The 20,584-nt window shown below is 34.3% G+C and overlaps 1 protein-coding gene across 1 annotated transcript in view; it reads right to left on the bottom strand.

Annotated features, from left to right (window-relative positions):
- The window catches only part of LOC135202165 (uncharacterized), a 193,387-nt gene extending 176,285 nt beyond the window's left edge, over positions 1–17,102 (bottom strand). Inside the window, 14 exon segments of the mRNA XM_064231420.1 lie at positions 165–267; positions 541–685; positions 2,618–2,855; positions 3,176–3,328; positions 4,837–4,943; positions 5,334–5,483; positions 6,007–6,165; positions 6,813–7,016; positions 7,300–7,437; positions 7,763–7,880; positions 9,196–9,303; positions 9,881–10,026; positions 11,355–11,519; positions 16,912–17,102. Coding sequence (XP_064087490.1) covers positions 165–267; positions 541–685; positions 2,618–2,855; positions 3,176–3,328; positions 4,837–4,943; positions 5,334–5,483; positions 6,007–6,165; positions 6,813–7,016; positions 7,300–7,437; positions 7,763–7,880; positions 9,196–9,303; positions 9,881–10,026; positions 11,355–11,519; positions 16,912–16,972 — 1,995 coding nt within the window. The 5' untranslated portion in view covers positions 16,973–17,102.
- Positions 17,103–20,584: the final 3,482 nt, after the last annotated feature.

Genomic DNA, 20,584 nt, shown 5'->3' with positions numbered 1-20,584 from the left:
CTGAAAAAGGAGAACAAAGGTATACATTAATACCATGCCGCAGTACCCTACGGATCACTCAAAATTTGTGTTCAAAGAGAATTTCTGTAAACACCTGAGTTAAGATTTATTTTATGAAGTAGTTTAACCAGACCACTCTAATATAACCTGCTGACTTGACTTACTGAAGCAGCTGACCTAGAGTCGATGTCAGCATGAGCTGCTATCCACTCATCACCTTGTGGATGTCCTTGAGTCCACACTATTCTTTCTAGATCTCCTTCATGCCTACAACAAACAAAATCTCCGATTACTGCATCAGTATCAAGAAGTAATGAAATTACACAATATGACTTTTTTCTTCATTCTAATATATATCGACATACTGTATGTGCAATGGAAAAATTCAGAGCTGTGATGAATGCATTTTTAAGTGTCACAGTTTGGAGACAACTTGACAATTAACTGTCATTACTTGAGCTCTGATGTTATCAAATATTAGAAAAATATATTTTCAACGACAAAATTCCTACAAATTGAAGTAAATAACCACATTCTGACCTGGATATAATCGACAGTTCACCAGCATTTGCACCACTGAAGAAATAATAAAAAGTGAGGCAAAAAGCAGATGCTGGTGACGCCTCAAACGTTTGAGTTTGCAAAGCTGCAGTTCCCTCGCCAGAGAGAGTTAGGTACCAATTATCTGCAAATAGCAAGAACTATGACCATACAGCAAAAGAAAAAAAGACTTTCCCTGTAAAACTACTGTCCTACTGTTCTAGAGATACGTATGAAAGTTTCAAAGTAGTACAATGAACTTAAATATTTCATGACATACACTCCAGTTACATGTAAGCCTACAATATCAAATTGATAGTTAATATGCCTTAAAAGTGAATATTGGCAAAACACAGCTTAACTGTGCTTATATATAGTCCTCCTTACATAAAGTTTCATTTTCAAATGAATCATTCAAGGAAAAACCATGAATGAAAACTCTTAAAATATCAGTGTTTTTTTTTTTATATTATAAGTGAAATTTAAACTTCCGTCTTGGTATAAAGACTGTAGACGGGTATTCCAAAAAAGATCGGGAAAAGATAAATGTAGTCTGATGAACCACACAAAAATATAGCAGTGCCCCCCTTAATTTGAAAAACGTTCCTACTTAAGGGGGGACTAGCGACTTTGTTACAAGAAAAAAAATTGAGAATTAAACATTAAAATTGTTCATTTTAGGTATGATGTCACATAGTTACAATGTCATAACATTATAGCATTTACTATTTTTGTTGTAAAAGCCACAATATTTGATCAATATAAATTAATTTTTTGAGTAGTTCAAGTGTCTAAATGCTTCATCATAAAAATTTTTCCCTAACTATCTAAATGCTACATAGTCTGGCAATGTTATTATGCAAGCCTCAATGACATCATAAAACACTATTATTACTACAGTACCTTTAGTATATAATTTTCTTTTTATATATGGCAATATCTGAAAGGAACCATTCAATTACCTAGGTAATATCAACAGAAAACCAGTGTTTCACTAAAATAGTGCACATATTGGATTATAGATAATTTGATTGCGTGAAAATAACTTTTGAGATATTGGCCCATAAAGTTTAAAGGAATTCAATAGGGCTGAGTATGAAGCAAATCGAGGAGCAAAATGCAAAGCAATGTCCTCTCCCTTTCTCTTTCTGAGAGTAACTGAAGTCTCATTTACTGAGTAATTTCCACAGGATAAAATAAGCATTATGATTGTACAAACGGGGATGGTTTTTCGCTACACAGGCGGCTGCGCCTTTACACCCTCAGCTTTTATTTTAAATTTCGAATTTTTCACCCAACAGTAGCTAGTCCCCCCCATAAGATATACAGGTGCCTCATGCAGGCAATACTAAAGGTTGTTGTAATGCCTCTTCTGCCCCAAGTTGCTCGTATTTTTGTACCTTTGCTTTTCATGTGTCACTTCTGATCTCTTCTCACTTAACTATCCAACTTCTCTAACTGGCTTGTTCCAATTTTTGCTAACAAAGTAAGTGTTAGCCCCATGACTCAGTGGATGCGGTTCAGGCTTTTTACAAAGATACTTTGATGAAAGGAAATCTCATGAGAAAAATAATCCAATCCTTTTAATGATTAGACAAAATAAAATGAATCAAAGGATCAGAGTGAATAGATAAAAAGGATATGAATGCAAAGCAAAAAAAAAAAAAATTTAAAGAAAATTCTGCTACACATGGGTATTTATTCTATGCAAAATATAAAATAAAGGAAATACATCGCAACAAAGTTCAAAAGCCAAAAATAAACAGGCACTGATAGGCTCCATCCACAGTTTCATAAATAAAAGTGTCACACGTATCAAACAATCGACAGATAGTGAACTTATTTCTAACTATTTAAATTTGGAAGTTTCCATTAGAATATGAACATAACCAAAACAAGATTACAAAGCAATCACCATTATTCTGGAACAATGAATCTAGTATTTTATTCTCCTACTAGGAACTTAATTTTATTAGCAAGTTGTACAAAGTGAAAGCATCACACAAATGCCTTGAGATTTCTTAAATGTGTTATGCAAAACCCATCCAGCAACAGACATACCATAAATGTCCCTCACCTTGAGCTCCTAAGACCTGATCTAAAGAGTTGTTGCGTATCCATTCGCCTTCATAACCTGGAACCTGAGTCATGCCACATACATCATCCTTAAAGTTGCAACCCCAAATATCAGGGATTGATGTGGGTGTTGGTGGCTGTGGAACTGGCAGTCTTGTGCAATTATCAACTGTCTGGAAGTTGAAGTCATCCATTGCAATCTTGGAGCTATTTGAATTCCTTGTCCCCTTGATGTAAAGCTGAAAAAAGAATTTTAGTGTGAATTATCCTGATACATAATTTTAAAGATGAACTTACACTGCCTGATATACAATATAAATGAAAGATCTTGATAAGCTTAGTCTCCTTTCTCTAAATTTAGATAATTTGAACATATGCTGGTAAAAAAACTATTGGAAATCTTTTAACAAAAAAAATCTTGTAAAAAACTAAAGTAAAGTGAATTACCAAAGAGAGATAGAATTTAAACTATCATTGAAGGTCAAGTTTTAGTATCATTGCCATTATACGGAAATATAAGAAAACTTATAAATTAATACTACTATAAAGAAGAACACACCTGATAAGTAACATCTTTAGACAAAAAACTCTTGGCAGTTACTTTAATCTGTCCCAGAACCCAATTCCCTTTGGTTGATGCAGTTTCTTCCCAAAGCTCTGTTTCTCGCCCACTCTCTACCCTAGAGCTTATGGACAGGCCTCCAATGTCCCCCTGCAAAGAAAATAGTTACTTACACCAAATATAATACACTATCCATTATTAACCATGAAATTAATTGAAAGTTCCAAATTTAAGCTTTTACCAGCCTTTATCTATGAGCAGTTATCACTTCATTCTTATTCCGCACAAATACACTGTACAAACCTCCTGGTATGCAACACACTAATTACCAATTCTACTATATACAGTTTAATGACAATAATTAGCTTTATACTGTATAAACCTCATATCACAAGGATAAAGATTTTCTTGAAGGGTTGTTGGCGATAACTATAGAGCACAAAATATCAAAAACAAATAAAATACTAATGCATTATCACTATGTAAATGGCAGAATAAACCTGAAAGGCCGTACAATTCCCAAGAAAACTTTTTTAGAATAAAGTACCCACATGGTAAAAGGGCAAAAAGACTCAAAGAAAAGAGGACAACAACAAAGATGAAAATAAAGATAAATCAACAAACATACTTTACAGGCTAATATCAGCAAACAAACAGCAAGCTAGAAATAAGCCAGCAACTGAGGAAATGGCTAATAGTTTTTCAAAGAACCTTCGCAACTGCTTTTAGAAAGACAATAACAGTATCAAGAAGAAAACCACTCATCCTACATGGCAGTTTGGCATTGTGGCACCTCAGCTGAATAAAATATTGATATTTCATTCAGCATTCTAAATTCTAAAGGCACCACTACACCGTACTATGGGTAACTTCAGAATACAACTCCTGGAAGTTAGCTAGAAGAAAATCTCCCAGCAATGGTCTAAATCACAATTGCCATTATAGAGCAAAGGAAACTATACTGTACCATGAGAATAACCTGTCTGATATATAAAAGAAACCCTTGATTTACAAGAGATAATAAAAATTCCAGCGATAGTAAAAAATGTAATGGAGAAAGTAACATAAACACCATCATCTTAACAGGTATAGGAAACCTTGCAAACAATACCTAGCTTTTCGATAGCACTAAATGAAATGCTTTTTTAAGTGATATGGGAAAATAACAGTGAATTAACACTAAATACTGGTCCAATCAGAACCACTACTTAATATGCAACCTATAAAGACTGAATCTTGGAACTGGACCCAGGAATACATAAGATTAATTTTAGTTTTGTTTGAGTAACAAACAAAAAAGGATATGGAAAGTGTAATTGACACTGAAATATACATTATGTGACTAGTTTATTTTCTGCCAACTAAAATATTGTATGGGATTTCACAGGATATAAAAATCAAGTAAATAGATAAATGATGCATTTCAATATCAGCAGCAAAGAGAAGTACAGAAAACTAAAATATTCCTGTCTTATAAAACAACCAAAAAGTTGCTAACTAAAGTTTCATGCTATAGCAATATAAAGTGGAGTGTATAAATCTACTCCAGTACAGTGATATAACATGCAATACAGAGTAAAATCTCTTCTGCGGTTTCATATGAGCTAGAAAATTTTTTTTTACAGGTACTATTTCATGGGTAAAAATGAGAGACTTACGTCCATTAAAAACCAGAAAGCGAAGCAGAATTCATTGTGCTGTTCAGGAACAAGTAGCTGGCTCTCTAGACTGGCTGTACCAATCCCATCACTGTATAAAAACTTTCCTGAAACAAAAATTTAGATATAAAGTATATTCAAATTTATGTTCAACATACGAAGTACTGTAAGCACTAGGCAATATAACCTCTAACTTTCTATTTTTAACAAAATCGATATGGAAAGGTACTACTATATATTCAAAATCACTTTCAATTCCTAACCTCATTACAAGGATGTGAAAATCAACACCAGGCACAATAAATATGGTATGTAATATTGCCAAAATGGCAAAAATTAAATATATAGTTACAAAACTTAAAAAAGAAGATAAACTGACTTAAAATTACCATCTCCTTTAAAGGAATAACCATGCAAACATCCATCTTATTTATTCATGTTATCAATGACTTACTTTCTAAAATCAACAATAAAACATCTTTCTTTCCTCAACAAACCTTCACTACTTCCAGTATGATCACTGTCAGGAGCATCCATTCCGAGACCATCGTTACCTTTTCCCTGTAACCAGTTGGTGTCATCGGTGTTATTTTCAGTGTTCCACAAGTTCTGCCACCCACAAGTTCCCCATTGAAAGGTACAAGTTCCTGGAAAAATCATTTGTATACTGAAAATACAATACAGCATAATAATAAAATGTATAGATTATGCTACTTTACTTCATTACAACCAATTTTCATTTCTGTGGGAGTTAAGATGATTTAGTCCAGTCTCATCAAAACATCTTAAAATTTCAGTGCTAAGCTTAGCATTTCCATCTGCGCTAAAATCAAATTATATGCCTTAAGAGTCTTTCTAAACCTGACTATTCAAGATACACCCACAATATTTTCCTTCTGTATAGAAGTTGTCATTGCCATGTAATGAATAAAACATGGAACTCTCTCAAAAAGTTTAGTTTTTGATACATAATCACAAAAATTTAATGCAATACCCTATTTAGTACAGATTTAATCAACCATGAGCAACTACAAAAAATTTTCTATAAAATTTGCTCTTGCTTGCAAGATATCAGATCTTTCACTGCTATGTGATTCTTAAAACTTTTGTTTTAAGGATCACAAAGACAAGCTTAAAAAAGTTAACATTAATTATTTCAGTTCACTGTACCTATCTTAGGACACATTCCCTTGACTAGCTTGATATCATCTAAAGCCATGAAGCCTTTCTTGTCATATTGCTGCTGCTTTGCTTCCCATACAACTTCAAAGTGGGTCTTGCCTGTTGGTATGGGGATATTGGCCCACATCCAAGTGTAGCCATGATTACCTAAAAGGAAATGGAAGATTTTAATGTCATCTGTCACAATAAGATACAACAGCTTTAGTGATCTGGTTGGATTATGAGTTTAAAAGGTGTAAAAGGTGTTTGCATTTCAAACACTTGATATATGTATGGAAAACCCTTATCACCTTACAAATACAGCCTCCTTTTGTGATATGCAAAAACAATCGTAAATTTAATAATAATAATAATAATAATAATAATAATAATAATAATAATAATAATAATAATAATAATAATAATAATAATAATAATAATAATAATAATAATAATAATAAAAGCATTTACAGTATTCCAATAATAGCACATAATATTCTACAATGATAACATAGTATACGGTAATTACAGAACTAATACGAGCATAATGATCATAACTTTGTTATTTCAATTTGACACACTTCATATTTGCAAATGTCAACCAAGAATCTTCAAGAGCACTTTCAATTCTATGGTACATATCTGCAAGGCCAAAAAACAGCAGTAATTTTTTCTTTTACAATCACATACACAATACCAGATAATTAACTTAAAACACAAATTCTCAGTAAATAAAGGTGGACAAATGTTACAACTGATAAGAAACCTAAAACTATTTCATCTGCCTCACAACAAGCATCAAAGGTTTTATTTACCATTTTCTTTCCAAGCTGCTGAAGGGAAAATCTCTAAACCATGTCGCACATAAACTGTCAAAGTGTCCTTTGTAGTCTGGCCGTTATGCATATACCAAAATGAAAGACACTGAGGCTCCTCTCTTTCCATTGAGAACTCAGGTGTGACCACTTTACCTACGACTCCATCTTTCCCATCAGATAATGGAACAATCAAATAATGACCTGTTGGAAATACAGTACATTTAATTTAGATTACACATTTTACAGAAACAATATGCTCCAATGCATCTTGATTACAGTTTGTGTAATGGAAAACAGTGCCATCATACTGTCATTTCAGTGCAAAGAAATCAGAAAAAAATCAATGTTACAAATGTTATAACAATAATTGCCACTTCATTGCAAATGTATCTACAGTGTAGAAGATGGAGAAACTTTAATAAAAATGGAGATAAAGGTCTTTCCTATACTGCCTATATTTCTAAGACCACCACATCTCCCTTACCATAACCAGTGTTGTAAGTGTGATCTTTGCTAGGATGGGGGAAAGTCATGTTGTCAATCTTTGGAGACATCCAAAGCCAATTCCCTTGCCCAGCCTCGAACTTGAAACCACATAGAGAGTCCTCAAAATCACACATTGCTGATAAAAAAAAACATATACTTAAAAGATGGAAAAAATCAATGAAGAATATTAATATTCTAAGTACTAGTTTGTAACTGCTGTTTAATAATATTCCAGTGACAAAGTAAGATAGTAATGTCAGCGCAATCATATCTCAGGGAACACCAGAATGAGACCTTTAAGTCAAATCTAGAAAACATTGGATACCATTATATTTTAGTTATTAATACCATTAATTAGATCCAATGCGAAATTGTACTGTAGCTTATAGGGACGTGTAGTATCTGCTGAAACAGTTTCCATTGCATTTACTTTCAAAATACTATACCGCAATATAACTTACTCTCTTCTCCTGGAGTGTCAGTAGGTTTAAGAGCATCACAAGGTTCATAATGGAACTGAATTTCATCCACTGCCATTGTTCCATCTGTGTGTGGACCAGTTTCACCTTCGATGATTACCTAATCAAAGAAACCAATGTTTTATCCATAATTCTGAGGCAAGAATAAAATGCAAAATGCACATCCTTTCTATAAGTATTTTCAATTTTACAGCCAAACAAAAAATATATATAAATAAATAAATAAATAAATATATATATATATATATATATATATATATATATATATATACTAATAAAAGGAGCCCATAAAAACACCAAAATATAGAGAAAAAGTACTATATTTCAGAGACTGCTGTCTCCCTCTTCAGGTAGATGAATGAGAAAAGTTTACAGAAAAGGGGGTATTTTAACCAAATATATATGGATATAAATATTAATATATATATAGGATCTATATATTATATATATATATATATATATATATATCTATATATATCTATAATAATATATTATATATCTATATATATATATATATATAGATATATATATATATAATTATATATAAAAAAAAAAAAAAAAATATAATATATATTAATATATCTATATATATCATAGTATAATTAAGATATATCATATATATAGATATATATAAGATAGTATATATATATATATATATATATATATATATATATATCTAAGATATACTTATATAATATATATGATATAATATATAGATATATATATCTATGATATATACATAGATATTATACATATATATATCTAATAGATAATATATAGATATATATATATATATATATATATATATATATATATGTATATATGATATATATAGATATATAGATAGATAGATAGTATATATATATATATATATATATATATATATATATATATATATATACATACTGTACATATGGGTGCAGTATAAATAAAGGAAAATGCACGAAGGAGTGGTTGCTAGGCTTTTCGACACCCGGTCCTAGTCTACTAGTGTGTCTAAAGGCCTGGCAACCACTCCGTTGTTTCACTTTTCCTTGGTGGCATTTGCCCTTATCTGTACATTCATCACGTTCCATATCGTCGTGATTCAGTTATACACATATACAGTATATACAATCATCATCATCCCTGCCAATGATATGTGACACAGAGGGGTCTTTATGCAATTCCACCAATCGCACCTTGCCTGTGCTTTATCTTCCATAAACATTCACTCGTCTCCAGCCACCCCTCTCATAGTTCTCATGATACATACAACAAGCAAATATAGTATAACTTTGCAATTTAGTCATAAGTATTACGCTAGAGCCTGCTCAATGGAATCTGAATGAGCAAAAGTAGAAGAAAACAATTATTTCAACATACAGTACAAAAATTCTATGAGACTGCGTGAATCACATATGAAAAATACTTACGGAGACAGTGTCTTCAAAGTCTATGTCAGTGTGTGCTGCTATCCACTCATCGCCCTGAGGGTTCCCTTGTGTCCAGAGTGCCGTACCTTTCTCTGCAGACCCAACCCTGTTAGAAAATAATGATCTCATTAACATGTTTACATAATAAAACAATACAATATGACAGGCAAATGAAATGCTAGGTCTACAAATGTCTAGTAACCCAAAGAAGTCAAATGAATTTACGTACATCACTATAATCGGTTTTTTTCCATCTGTCCATCCGCCTGTGGTGTTTGCGTATGGTAACACTGCGTCCCGGGCTTTAGATAGTTACATTCAGCTTACATTCAACAATAATAACAATATCCTATTTCGAATATTAACGGTGTAATTCGCATACAGTAAATTATTAAAACACTTTTCAGTTGCAAATGTACACCCAGATATCCTTTTAATTACCTAAACCTTACACATAGCGTAACTATTTAAAGCCCGGGACGCAGTGTTACCATAAAAAAACACCACAGGCAGATGGACAGATGGAAAAAAACAGAGTATAGTTTTAGCATAAACAATATAATTCTACCAAACAAATAATTTGTTAGGCAAAAATTACAGATGCCCCACCTAATTTAGCAGAATAAAGGGACTGATAATTTCACGTTTTACCTTTTCAAAGTAACAAAAGTCCGTTTTACTTACTTGACAGAACGGAAAGGCTTCCCGGGTTGGGCCCATTCAGGTAGTAATAAAAAGTAAGGCACCTCGTCGGAGCGGCCTCTGATGCAGCTAGAGGAGGAGACTCAAGCCCAGCTATGCCTTGCCCAGTCATGATGATGTAATAATGATCTGTTTTAAAAACAAATGAACATCAGAGGTCAGAAACTGAACTGAATGGCCGAGCACTGTGCTGAAATGGACATTGAGAGTAGAATGTTTGAAAGGTGTAACAGGAGGAAATCTCACAGTTGCACTATGAATCAATGGTTAGAAGAGGGTGGATAGTAAGATGGAAGAAAGAGAATACGAATGGAGGTAAAGTAAAAGGAATGAAAGGGGGTTGCAGCTATAGGGGCCAAAGGCACGCTGCAAAGAACCTGAAGTAATGCCTACATCATACGCATGAGGTGCACTGATGACACTAACCCCCCTTAGTGGTCAGAGAGAACCAGAAGGTTTAGGAACATCTTAAGCTCCGTCCACGCGGTCGAACTTTGCCCGACAGACTTTGTCCGAAGTGACGTCAGAAGCGGAGGTTCTGACTTTTCTCGATTCTGACGTCACATCGAACAAAGTCTGTCGGGCAAAGTTCGACCGTGTGGACGGGGCTTTAGAGTAACATTTGTTACACCGCAGCTACCTGATTTCAGCTAGATTTCCAATAAAATGTAATTTTTCCTATCAGTGTGGGCTTAGTAGGTCATGAAAAGATTGACATTCAACTCTGAAATTCAAAGTAATGTTATCTTGCCCACTTCCCAAATTCAATCTTTATTCAGATTCATTTCTGAAACTCGGTCAGATTTTATGCTTATTTCATTCCCGAGTCTCGGTTAATTAAGAACATTTCCTTTACTGCACTAAAGAAACAATTAATATTACTTGTATCCATTCACTTCTGAAAATTACACTCCGTTGTATCCGTTTCTGCTTTCCCAACTAATTTGATCTGTATCACATACTTCCGCAGTATTCAGTCATATTCTGTGTACATCATCGTATTACCCGGGTACCATCTTATCCAATAGGTTTTCATTTTAGGTTTTAGAATGCTTTCCCTACATTCAATCACTTCTACTCGTTTCTTCCTGAGTCTGAAATCGTTTCCATCCCCACTTACTCTAATCATATTTCTTTCTGAACCTTAAATCCTGATTATTCCCATTCACCTCGAAACAAGATAGCTCATTCGCCCTAGTTTTGTCTTATAATTTTCATCACTGTCATTTACTTAAATCTTTATCATTCTCATTCACCTGTAAACATGGTAACTCATGTACCCTAGTTTAGTAACATTAAAAATCACTTGTGATTTTTACCATTGTCATTCAATTCTGAACTTTATATACTTTCTATTCTATCCATTCAGGAACTTCAATTCTACTCGCGTCTACAACCTGAGCCCAACCGTTTTCACTCCTATTTTGCACTCGTCATAACCATGACAATTTCCTCACCATTCACTTCCGGCACTTGGGGCAAGGCGTTTTCCCGTTTCCAGGTGGCATCAGGGCCATAGAGTCTCGTCATGTTGCAGAGGTCGTCCTTGAAACTGCAACCCCAGGTCTCCAGAAGCTCGCTCCATTCTTCATCCTTGTGGTCCAGTGCTTGGCTGGAAGTGACTGGAAGGAAGGAAGAAATCTTATAGTAACTTATTCTGTTTTTCCTCTGAAGTAACTCAGGAATTAATACACCACTATAATTAGGGAAATATATCACTGTTGAAAAGAGTAAATAGTAATTGCTTATGAGTTTGTTTGTTTGTTTGTATAGTTTTTTTGCATGGAACCAGTGGTTATTCAGCAACGGGACCAACAGCTTTACGTGACTTTACGTCGAGAGTGAACTTCTGTCACCAGAAATACACACATCTCTCACACCTCAGCGTGAATGCCCGAGAATCAAACTCGCGGAGTGGCACATGTATTATTAAATGTTTGAAATAAATCGAGATGGATGATAATACGCATATCAGACTAAATATACGAGTACATAAGTATCATAATTAAGGCAAAATTAAAAAAAAAAATTAACAGACATTACGATAAATTACAGTCGTCTTGGTTACACTGATATTCAGTCTTTGGACCTACCCATTCATTTATGGTATCATGATCTACAAACCAATCGTTTTCATCTTTATCATGATGACTACTCTTCTCAATATTGCATTAAAAGTCATTTGATTCGGTCAAAAATCCCACATGACTTGAATTAGGGTAAATTACTTCACGTGCTATTTCCGTTTCCATGTCACGTTTTTATGAACTGGGCAATCTGTCGACATATATAAACACACACACACATAATAAAAAAAGCAGCTGTTTCTGGCTGGGAGAGGCTGACATCCAAATCTTAACCTTTTCACTCGTATAATTATTTCTTTTCTTTATACTTTTAGTTCTCATTATAGTGGAATTATTTGCAATCACTTTAAAGTGTTCTGTATATTTCTCTCGTAATTCAAGACATAATACTGACAACCACTATGGCTCTCATCTTTCAATCAATATATTAAAGATGGTAGTAGGGTAATATCATGGAAAGGAATAGAATATAGGATTTAGGCCAAAATCCAAAGTCTGGGATCTATGAGGTCGTTCAGCGCCGAAACGGGAATTGACAGTAAAAAGTTTGAAAGGCGTAACAGGAAGAAAACCTCACAGTTGCACTATGAATAAATTGTTAAGAGAGTGTGGAAAGCAACAAGAAAGAGACAGAATGTGAATGGAGGTACAGTAAAATGAATGAAAAGGGTTGCAGTTAGGGACCGAAGGAATGCTGCAAAGAACCTTAAGTAGTGCCTATAGTGCACCGCGTGTGGCGGACTAACGGCAATACCGCGTATTACCGCCCACGGGGAGCGGTCTCAGTATCAACATTCACTTTGATTTCTTGAACAAGTTGGAAAGGAAAGTCCTTAGAGTTTCTCTTACAATTGTTTTTTTTTTTTTTTTTTTGTTTTTTTTTTTTTTTTTTTTTTTAATTCCTTATCCGATTCATGATATGCTCTATGATAATACCCCGAGGTGAATCTTCGGTTATTCATGCACACATTAGACATTCCAATTTGGCTGAGAAAACATTATCAGCCTCATATGACATTAGGCGTTAACTTTTCCTAATATGGTTACATGTGGGTGTTCTAGGATGCTACTCGTGACAATTCGTTTTAGAAACGATGGAGGCGTGTGCGGTATGTTAATGAGAGAGAGAGAGAGAGAGAGAGAGAGAGAGCAGCGAGAGAGAGAGAGAGAGAGAGAGAGAGAGAGAGAGAGAGAGAGCCTGCTTTTCACTACCACTTTTTTTGTATTTGTGCAATTCCTAGAATATATAGTAAATCTTAGTTTACCCAGACCACTGAGCTGATTAACAGCTTCCCTAGGGCTGGCCCGAAGAATTAGATATTTTTACTTTGGCTAGGAACCAATTGGTCACCTAGCAATGGGACCTACAGTTTATTGTGGGATCCGAACCACACTATATCGAGAAATGAATTTCTATCACCAGAAATAAATTCCTCTGAATCCGCGTTGGCAGAGCAGGGAATCGAACTTCGGAAAACCGGATTGGTAGCCGAGCGTGGAACTCCTAGAATAGATCTTATATATATATATATATATATACCTATATATATGTAATATATATATAATCTCTCTATTATATATATACCATATATATATATATGTATCTTATATATATATATATCTAGATATATATATATAAATATATTATATATATATCATATAAATTAATATATATATATATATATATAATATATATATATATATATATTATATATATATATATATATATATATATAATATATATATATATTCGAGCCCAATTCCCCACTTCGCGTCTTCCTTGTGCTTTCACTTAAACAAATCTTCATCCATTCTCATCCTTGCGTCATTCTACCACAGTCACGTACTATTCGTCCAATTTTGGTGCAAAGGACACGTCCAAGACATCAAATTTATAATACTCTTCCAGAAAATCTACTCTCAAATCGGTAAAATCTATCATGAGTTTCGCTACCATATCATAATTCAGGACCGTATATTTTGTTTTTGTTTTATTTGTATGGTGTTTTTACGTTGCATGGAACCAGTGGTTATTCAGCAACGGGACCAACGGCTTTACGTGACTTCCGAACCACGTCGAGAGTGAACTTCTATCACCAGAAATACACATCTCTCACTCCTCAATGGAATGGCCGAGAATCGAACTCGCGACCACCGAGGTAGGACGCCAACACCATACTAACTACGCCACTGAGGCGCCATACTGATCATAATGGACTACAGTTTAACCTTTTCACTTTTCCTATGCGATTTCAGTTTGGTTAATTTTCAAATCTCATCCAAGCGTTCCATTGTTTAGTCTGATTATCATTTGTTTGTAAAACATTACGCGGAAATTTGTTTCCCTCGATGGAGTCTCATTCTTAACAAACTAAACCTATAGGTTTGGAGACACTGCACTGCTTACACGGGTGTTGGACTGCTCTTCTTTATAAGAAGGGTTCCCAAAATTTGTTTCGTCAGCGCGAAGCCTCTTTGTGAATCCCAAAATTTTTTTTTTAGCCAAGATAACTTCCTTCCAATAATTCCATGAAAAACTAGTAGATGGGGATCTAGTTATTTTGAAAAAATATTTTACCAAAAATCAAAATAGCCTCCTTGGCGGGGATTATAAACTGGTAGATTAAATGAACAGAGAAGTAAGAAAAAGAAGGAAAACTATAACAATCAGAGGCAATGGTAAATACCAATGTGAAAGGAAACATAAGTTGTACGGCCATACAAACGAGTTGTTAGATGATAAGCCAGAAATCGAAGAGTTGAGTTGAATATAGAATTTAGGCCAAAGGCTAAGCACTGGGACCTGTGAGGTCATTCAGCGCTGAAATGGAAATTGACAGTAAAAGGTTTGAAAGGCGTAACAGGAAGAAAACCTCAATGCAGTTGTACTGTGAATCAGGTGTTAGAAGGCGTTTGTTTGTATGGTGTTTTTACGTTGCATGGAACCGGTGATTATTCAGCAACGGGACCAACGGACTTCCGAACCACTTCGAGAGTGAACTTCTATCACCAGAAATACACATCTCTAACCCCTCAATGGAATGCCCGAGAATTGAACTGGCGGCCATCGAGGTGGTACGCCAATACCATATCGACCACGCCTCTGAGGCGCTTGTTAGGATAGGGGGGAAAGTAAGACGAAGAAAGAGAATATGAAAGGAGGTACAGCAGAAGGAAAGAAAGTGGTTGCAAAGAACCTTGGGTAATCCTTAGATGAGGTCCACTGACGGCACTGTTCCCTTACGGGAGGAAATCGAAAAGTACTATTATCATTACTTCATGGAGCATTACAGCTCATGGACTACACGTAACTCATGTAATCCAATACCCTTCTCCCGCACTTCGGCCAAACATCTCAAGAAAATTCTCATCAGTGACAGACATGCAAATACATCACGACTAATAGACATCGAATGTACATAAGAGCCTGATAGATTCTTCCCTATCTTTTTCTAATTAACTTGACAAGAAAGCAAAAGAAAAATAGCTCAGAAATCCCTTCCTTCTTCTAACCGATTCACTTCCACTGCATATTAAATACACCTGGTCACGTTTTTTTCTATTCTATTCACCTGTCTTCGAACGAGCAAAATCATTGAAGACCATTTTAATTAATTCCATTTTTTTCTGTTGGGTTTTATTTATTTTTTCTTTTTTATCAGACAATACCCGACCTCTTGATTTAAATATATCGGGTAAAGTTCAACGCTTACTAAGGTAAACAGTTCACGATATTATTCAACGTTCCCTCCTACTCCTCCTCCTCCTCTCTTTCTCTCTTCGTGGACCCGAGTTAATCTTCCTTATCTAAATTCATGCAAACACTCAAAATCAACTCTTGTTTACTCGTCCACTCACCTTTACACTCAATCAATTACTCATTGGTGTCGTCAACTCCCCTCTCCTCCTCATGTCTGCCAATTCCCTCCCTCATGTCAAGTTAATATCTCGTATTCACCGGGCATCTCCTCTCTCTCTCTCTCTCTCTCTCTCTCTCTCTCTCTCTCTCTCTTTTATAGGCATCAGAAGCCTAATAAGAAAAATAAGAGCTAAAGTTCTGGTAATACGATACCAGTCAAATATGAAAATAAAACAATGTCTTGGAGCCCTGTAACAGGGCCATAAAAAGCTTTGGATCCCTCAGTTAATGACTTAATTAAATGAGAGAATTTGTGGTAAGAATCGGTAGAATAAGAATCTCCAGGGTGAGACAACATACGAATAAATGGAGAGTAAGAGACGTACTATACGTCACGACATAGCAACCACTGAATATATATATATATATTATACATATATATATAATATATAATATAATCTATATATATTATTATATATAATATATATATATAGTATATATATATATATAGATATATATATATATATTAAATATATATAATAGATATATATATATATATTCGTGTGTGTAAATATGGAATCATGTCATCAAACCCCTTTTTGATGCGGGACATAAGTCTGAATGGTCATAAATAACAAATTTAATAAATAAAATAAGCCTTCAGGAGCGGTAAAACTCTGTCTAGAACCTCCCCAAAAGTTACACTTCTATCTCTCCTTGTCTTCGGTAAAATGTTAGTCCAAATCCAGGCTTAACTTCTTCACAATCCAGAAAATATGCACGCGAATAAACATACAAACCCAATGGATAAAACAAAGTATTCGTGATGGAAGTAATATTTAACACCATATGGTCATGGATAAGAATCGCACTATTAAAAAAAACGAATAAAAAAAGTTAAGGAATCCTTTAAATTGATATCAATACTTATCCCTTTACCGCCCACGAAAACCTGTAAGGTCTTAAAACTGTTTGACTTCTTAAGAAGAAGAAGAAGAAGAAGAAGAAGAAGAGGAAGAAGAAGAAGGAGAAGAAAGGCAGCTACCCCAACCTGCCAAAATAACTTACCTAGAAAAGCCACCAAGAGGCTTCGGAGCAACAAAAACAAAGTTCCTCTCCCCGCCGCCATGACGACGAAGGTTTCGAGAAACGAAACCCGAAATTAAAGTCTTCCACAACAGAACTCGAATCTCGGTAACAAATATATCTGTTCCCTACTTTACAAAAATAACGAGTAACGTCACTGTCACCAGCAGGACTAGAAATGACATCGATCAGAACGCCCTTCTGTACGAGAGCTATTGTTTGTGTTTTAATTGCTTGAGATATCAATTAACAGCTAAACCACAACAATAGACAAATGACTGATAGATAACGCATCCGGGCCAGGGAGGAGAGATAAGGAAAACACTACAAAAAAAGAATAAAATCTCAAATTGCTCAGTCACTATCTGGAGATTAAATAACAAGAGTTACTGATTGCAGAAACCACGGATAGAATGTTGCAACCATGAATTGCACAATTAATACTCTTGAATAATACGGGACAATCTATGCAAGAATACATGTGTATACGTATCATATAAAGTCCACGAGAGTATGTTTAAATTATACGTGTAAAGGCGCATGCCGTGCATTAAAGAGCAGAGTATATACGTAGATAACGCTAAAGCTATTAACGAAAAAAGCAACCCTGTCTTCATTACCGCAAAACATACAAAAGAAAAATCAAATTTAACAGAATTAACTCATGTTCAAATACCCGAGGGGTTTGAAAATTTTATCAATCCATCATTTTGATGTAAGCCAGTCTATATATTATATATATATATATATATATATATATATATATATATATATATATTAGATATATAGAGAATAATATATATATATATATATAGATATATATATATAGATATGTATACATATAGATATATATAGATATATCTATATATATATATAATATATATATATATCATATATATATATAGATATATCTATATATATCTATATATATATATATAATAAAAATATATAGATATAACTATATATATATATATATATATATATATTATATATATATATTTATATGTATATATATATATATATTATATATATATATATATATATATATATATCTTCTTCTTCCCAGCTTTAACTAATTTTTATATGGGGTCGCGTTGTGAATGAGTCGTCTCCATCGATTTCTGTCCTGTGCATCGTTCTCGATAATACTTTTCCATAGCATATCTTCCCCTACACAATCACGCCAACTCTTTCTTGGTCTTCCCTTCTTCCTTCTACCCCGCACTTCCATTTCCATTGTATGTCTTCCACCATGATGTTCCTCTCTTTGTAACAGGTGTCCATACCAACGAAGCCTTCCCTCCTGTATTTACTTTGATATTCAAACTACCTTTGTCGATCCTCTTATGTACTAATTTCAATTATATAATATAGTATATAGATATATAGGTATATATATATATATATATATATATATATATATATATATATATATACATATATATAAAGGAGAGAGAGAGAGAGAGAGAGAGGAGAGAGAGAGCGAGAGAGAGAGAGAGAGAGAGAGAGAGAACATCACAAGTTCACAACTGAAAATCTCCAATGAGTTACACCTTTTATTACATGTAGCCTACTCTTCCACCTCCAACTTTTCAATGAAAACACCGATAGCGAGGCAACTGGGTGCAATTACACAATTGAGGTCTGAAGGAGAAGTTGCAAAAATACCTTGGGGAAATCTAAGACAACAGAAGAGCAAAGTGGAAATTCACACTGAAAAGAACGAAATCGCTCTCAGTCACAGCACAATATAGGACGTGGCTATCTGACAAGTGTCACAGTCCCACAAGAAAGGAAGTAATGTGTTCTTCGGTGTAATTTACGAGTCCAAAGACAGTACTATTAAATAAAGAAACAAAAACCAACTTAGACTTCCCCTATCAGGAGAACGGCCACAGAGCCACGGATTCAATTATGTTCCATAGGAAACGGGATATTAAACCAGTTAAATATGACAGTAAGTAAAAATGGGAGAATAAATTTCTAAATTGTTGCCAATTTCTTTTATTTCGCTTCAGTAAATCTAGGATTAAAAACTGTATGAATACTGTGTCTAGATTCAATTAATATCTTAGCTATATGTGGGTTATGTGTTGTTGGTATATGGGTCATTTATGTATAAATGTAATTTCCTACCAAGATTGAATGAAAGAATGCAGGTTAATGAGTTTTAACTGTTACGTTGGTTTTTCATATGGCAATCGTGATTCATGTTGACAATAAGCAAGGTTGTAAATGGACGTAGTCAGAGTCAGTGTTTGTAGTTCATAGCTCAGAACATGGGCAAGGTATTTAGTACAATAATGGCCCATTCATATCTTGGTGACCTATATTATATTATTCTTTCGCCTTCTTTCATTTTTGTCTCATAGTTAGAAATTAGTTCATAATTTCAGACGTCGCATACTGTATTTTTCACTTGTGGTACTATTGCAGTACTTTTATTGCTTTCTTTAGGGAGTAAATCATCTTTTAATTTCTTCAGGTGCCTTTTATGCTAGAGGTGAAGCCTTCACCGAATGCAACAACCCTTGGTAAAGTGGAAGATTTATTTTTCTGAAGTAGTTTTGAAGTAGGTAAATCCTACTTTGGGAAATCAAAATGAAATGGGACTTCTTATTACAGATGTGTGAATATTCATATAGAACATGCCTCTGGTACAGGTGGCCATGTTATTCTTGTGTTCTTTGCGGAGATATTTATGGTAACAGAAAGGTGTTAAATAGGGATATGGGTCTAGTTTAGGGTGTAATAAGTTAGGATGTATAGCTCAGAACTGCTTTTGTCACAAATTATGTTGGATCACAGGGCAGTTCAGTGTGGGTGTAGTTATGCTTAAAAATTGCTATGCTTTACATCGAGTTTTAACCAACTCTTGTTATTCAGTAGAAAATGTAAGTATGTAGCCATTATTGTTCATGTTGGGTCTTTCTGCAGTTAGTTTTGTGTTTTCAGATTTGGGCATGCTTGTGGATATTGATCCTGAAGTTGACTTGATCACTGTATTTTTTTTTTTCTTTTTAGGATAGAATGTACGTTTGTTCCTATGAGGATACAAACCCTCATCTTCAAATGGATAGCCTTTTACAAATTGGGGTCATTGAAACTTGGAAACAAGCTTTTCATATTTTGGTAGTCTAGCTGGGTTGTGGGTAATTATTCATTCACATTTTTGCACATCTGTGGATTTCCTTCACTAAGTTTTGTGAAGACTGACTTCTTACATTATCCACCATGGTTGTTATTAAAGCATTCGTGTGTAGTGTTTCTGTACTAGGGTGGTTGTCAATTGCAGCTTATCTTTTGCCATTGCTTATTGGTTTGTGTAGAATGGTGATGTCTGATCATTCTTTTTTTTTCCTTCATAATGATCAGCATAGATGCCTTGGATGTGATAGGGTGAGAGTTTTGTGTCTACATATTTGCCATGGACCCTCATTCTTTGTGTCCCTTGTGCAGTGACCATGGTTTGCTCAGTGCTAGATTGACCTTTGCACAGCTTGACTTATGGGAGTAGTGGGGTCAACCAGGTAGTGAAATTGCGATCACCATCACCGTCGATTCTTAATTTTGTTGAGGTCTTAGCCTGGATGGCCATCCAAATTGCCAGATTAGAAACAGTCAGGTTTCATAGAGCCCATACGAGCCTAGTTTA

The sequence above is a fragment of the Macrobrachium nipponense genome, chromosome 30, assembly GCF_015104395.2.
Source record: "Macrobrachium nipponense isolate FS-2020 chromosome 30, ASM1510439v2, whole genome shotgun sequence".
In the NCBI taxonomy this organism is placed as follows: Eukaryota; Metazoa; Arthropoda; class Malacostraca; order Decapoda; family Palaemonidae; genus Macrobrachium; species Macrobrachium nipponense.
Note: the sequence above shows the minus strand (reverse complement) of the source record. Positions and strands in the feature narration are given on the sequence as shown.